Below are 2,719 nucleotides of genomic sequence, written 5' to 3'. Positions count from 1 at the left end.
AGTTTCCTCATGAAGCAGTCAGGAGGCTCACCGACATGACGTGCATGTTTTGTGTTGAGATGCGTCTGGAGATGAGCCAGCTTCATGCCACTGTTTGCTCCCCATGGAAGAAAAAAAGACAAAAACACGATGGCCCGAGTGGGCTGCAACTCGTGGACGTAAATCCCTTCATCACAAATTTGTCTGAATACTGTCGGGATTTTACCGGCGCTGGTTTCGCCGTTTATTTTTCTTTTTTCTTTCACTTTTTATCACTTATCCCTCCGTGGTTTAGCAGCGCTGCTGCTTCACGTCAACCCCGACTCCGTTGTTTGATTGACAGGCGATGCCGACAAATGCCAGGTTGGGTTAAACCATCTGGTGGGGGGGGGACTCGGTTAAGTAAAAAAAAATATTTACAGATTATGGTTGTTTGATCAGCGTGAGATTTTTTTTTAAAGCCGAAGTAGTTCCTCTGTGTCTGTGACATTTTCTCTGTGCATGTTATTCACCAGCTCAACCCAGGCAAGCAGCTTGTGTGGTACAACTGCAAAACAGTCCCCCTCTCAAACAATGTCCCGCGGCGCGATGTTCCGCCGCTCTGTGTTCCCAACGTTTTGTACGCTACACACCACTCACCGGTATTGGGGTATATGAAAAATTCATATCATAAAAAAAAAAATCACCGGTATTCGGTATGAACCGGTATACCGCCCAGCACTACATTTACCTTCACTTTGGTGCACAAACATCTGCCTCTGTGTTTCCAACATAATCTTTTTTGGAAAGTGACGGTATTTAGGAATCCTTGCGATTAATTAATTGACCTATGGCTAAGCCACGCCCCCAAACACGATGAGCCAATCACAGTGCGCATAGCTAGCCCATACACTGGGACATTCTCTGCTTCCACGTCCATTGAAATGCATTGCAGTTAGTCAGTTTTCATTCGTTTTTCTATGTTTTTTCTTGACATTTTAAGTTTTAAATGGTCAAACGGTGTTCATGGGGTACATGCAGCTCTGACACTAGGTATCCTGAGAGGCCACGGGGGGGATTTTTTTAACCTTTTCCCAAGCCACATCTCAACCCAGAGAAGTGTCTGCTCTGGATAAAGTTATGCAGTAGACCACAACACCAACTAAACATGGATAAACTTAACAAGGATGTCTACATCTGTTCTAAGTGAAGTCAACAACGTATTTGAGGCAACATATTGTCAGAGATGTTTAGATGTTAGCCAGTATCACAACTAAGCATAAAGTCCGCTAGCTTAATGCTAACGTATAATGTAAAACTCCATAGACAGGCTAACAGAAATTAGCCCGTTGCTATCGGCGTTTCGCGGCAACCGACAGCCATAGCAGTAAAGCTAAGTGAAGTTTTGGTGACTTCCAGATTATATTTAATCTTTCTGCCTCCTGTGAAATGTCTCCTACTGCGACAGCTGTTGCCATAGCAACTGTCTCCAAATGTTGACTGTTTGTCCGAGTGAGTGGAGGGGGCGGGGCTTAGCCAGAGGTCAATTGTGGCATTTAATACCGCGATTAATTGTGAAAACAAGTAACCGTCACCTGCTGCTCCTCCAGTTTCCTCCTCCTCCTCCTCCCACACTGAAGGAGGTGCTGGCGTGAGGAAGCCCGCGGTCCAGCAGCCCGTCATCGAGCCGCAGGCTGCGTCGGGACATGGTGCCGGTCCCGGTCCCGGTCCTGGTCCAGAGGAAGGAGGAGATCTGCTGCTCCTCCTCCGAGTCCGACACTGCTGAGGAGGAGTCACTGGAGCTGAGGAGGAGAACAACTGGTCATCTGCTGTTCACACACACACACACACTGACACACACAGACACAATTACACACACACACACACACACTGACACACACAGAAAGAGTACATGTGAAGGTACACACAGGTCAGTCCAGCCCCAGCTCTGCAGATTCACGTCCTCGTCACTCATTACAGGGAGCAGAGGCACACATAACACACACACACACACACACACACACACACACACACACACACACAGACAGACACACACACACACACACTCATACACACAGTCTGTCAGAACACACACAGACACACAGCGTTGTGGCAGCAGCAGCAGCGTGGTTCAAGTTCACCTTAAACCTACTTAGCGGCTGCAGGCTGCACTTCCTGCTGCAGCATGTGGGTCAGTGAGCTGCTCAGACTCCGCCCACACACACACACACACATATTACTAACACACACACACTCACACTCACAGGTGAGAGATCACCTGCTCCGCGGCCTGTAAACCTGTGTGGATTACCCAGCAGCCCCCGCTGCACTGACCCCTGGTCACCTGAGGGAGGCGCCATCAACACATCATGTTGATGTTTTTAATGTGTTTTCTTCATCATGTCTTCCTCTTTTTAATGCAGGTGCAATACAAGTGGGGTTAGAATAATAAAAAAAAATCCTTTGAGAAATTATTTTTATCCATCTTATAAATTTTTACCACATTTTCTTTTTTTTTGGATAAAGTTTTCTCCAAATCTTACCACTTTTTTCCAGAAATCTCTTTACAATATTTCCAAAAATCCACACCATTGGCCCTAATTCTATCTATCTATCTATCTATCTATCTATTATGAACCCATTAGCTGTTTGCTATCTATCTATCTATCTATCTATCTATCTATCTATCTATCTATCTATCATGAACCCATTAGCTGTTCTATCTATCTATCTATCTAATATGAACCCATTAGCTGTTTGC

General features: G+C 45.7%; 1 protein-coding gene across 1 annotated transcript in view; it reads right to left on the bottom strand.

The window, feature by feature from the left end:
* LOC146967091 (uncharacterized) overlaps window positions 1-1,999 on the bottom strand; it is a 33,585-nt gene extending 31,586 nt beyond the window's left edge. The window contains exons 1-2 of the mRNA XM_085762169.1: window positions 1,887-1,999; window positions 1,554-1,760 (exon numbers count right to left, since the gene is read on the bottom strand). Of these exons, the coding sequence (XP_085618295.1) occupies window positions 1,554-1,760; window positions 1,887-1,933 (254 nt within the window). The 5' untranslated portion in view covers window positions 1,934-1,999. The remainder of the gene's footprint in view (window positions 1-1,553; window positions 1,761-1,886) is intronic.
* Between the last annotated feature and the right edge of the window lie 720 nt (window positions 2,000-2,719).

The sequence above is a fragment of the Trachurus japonicus genome, chromosome 19 (assembly GCF_045865225.1).
Source record: "Trachurus japonicus isolate A0001 chromosome 19, Traja_1.0".
NCBI lineage: Eukaryota > Metazoa > Chordata > Actinopteri > Carangiformes > Carangidae > Trachurus > Trachurus japonicus.
Note: the sequence above shows the minus strand (reverse complement) of the source record. Positions and strands in the feature narration are given on the sequence as shown.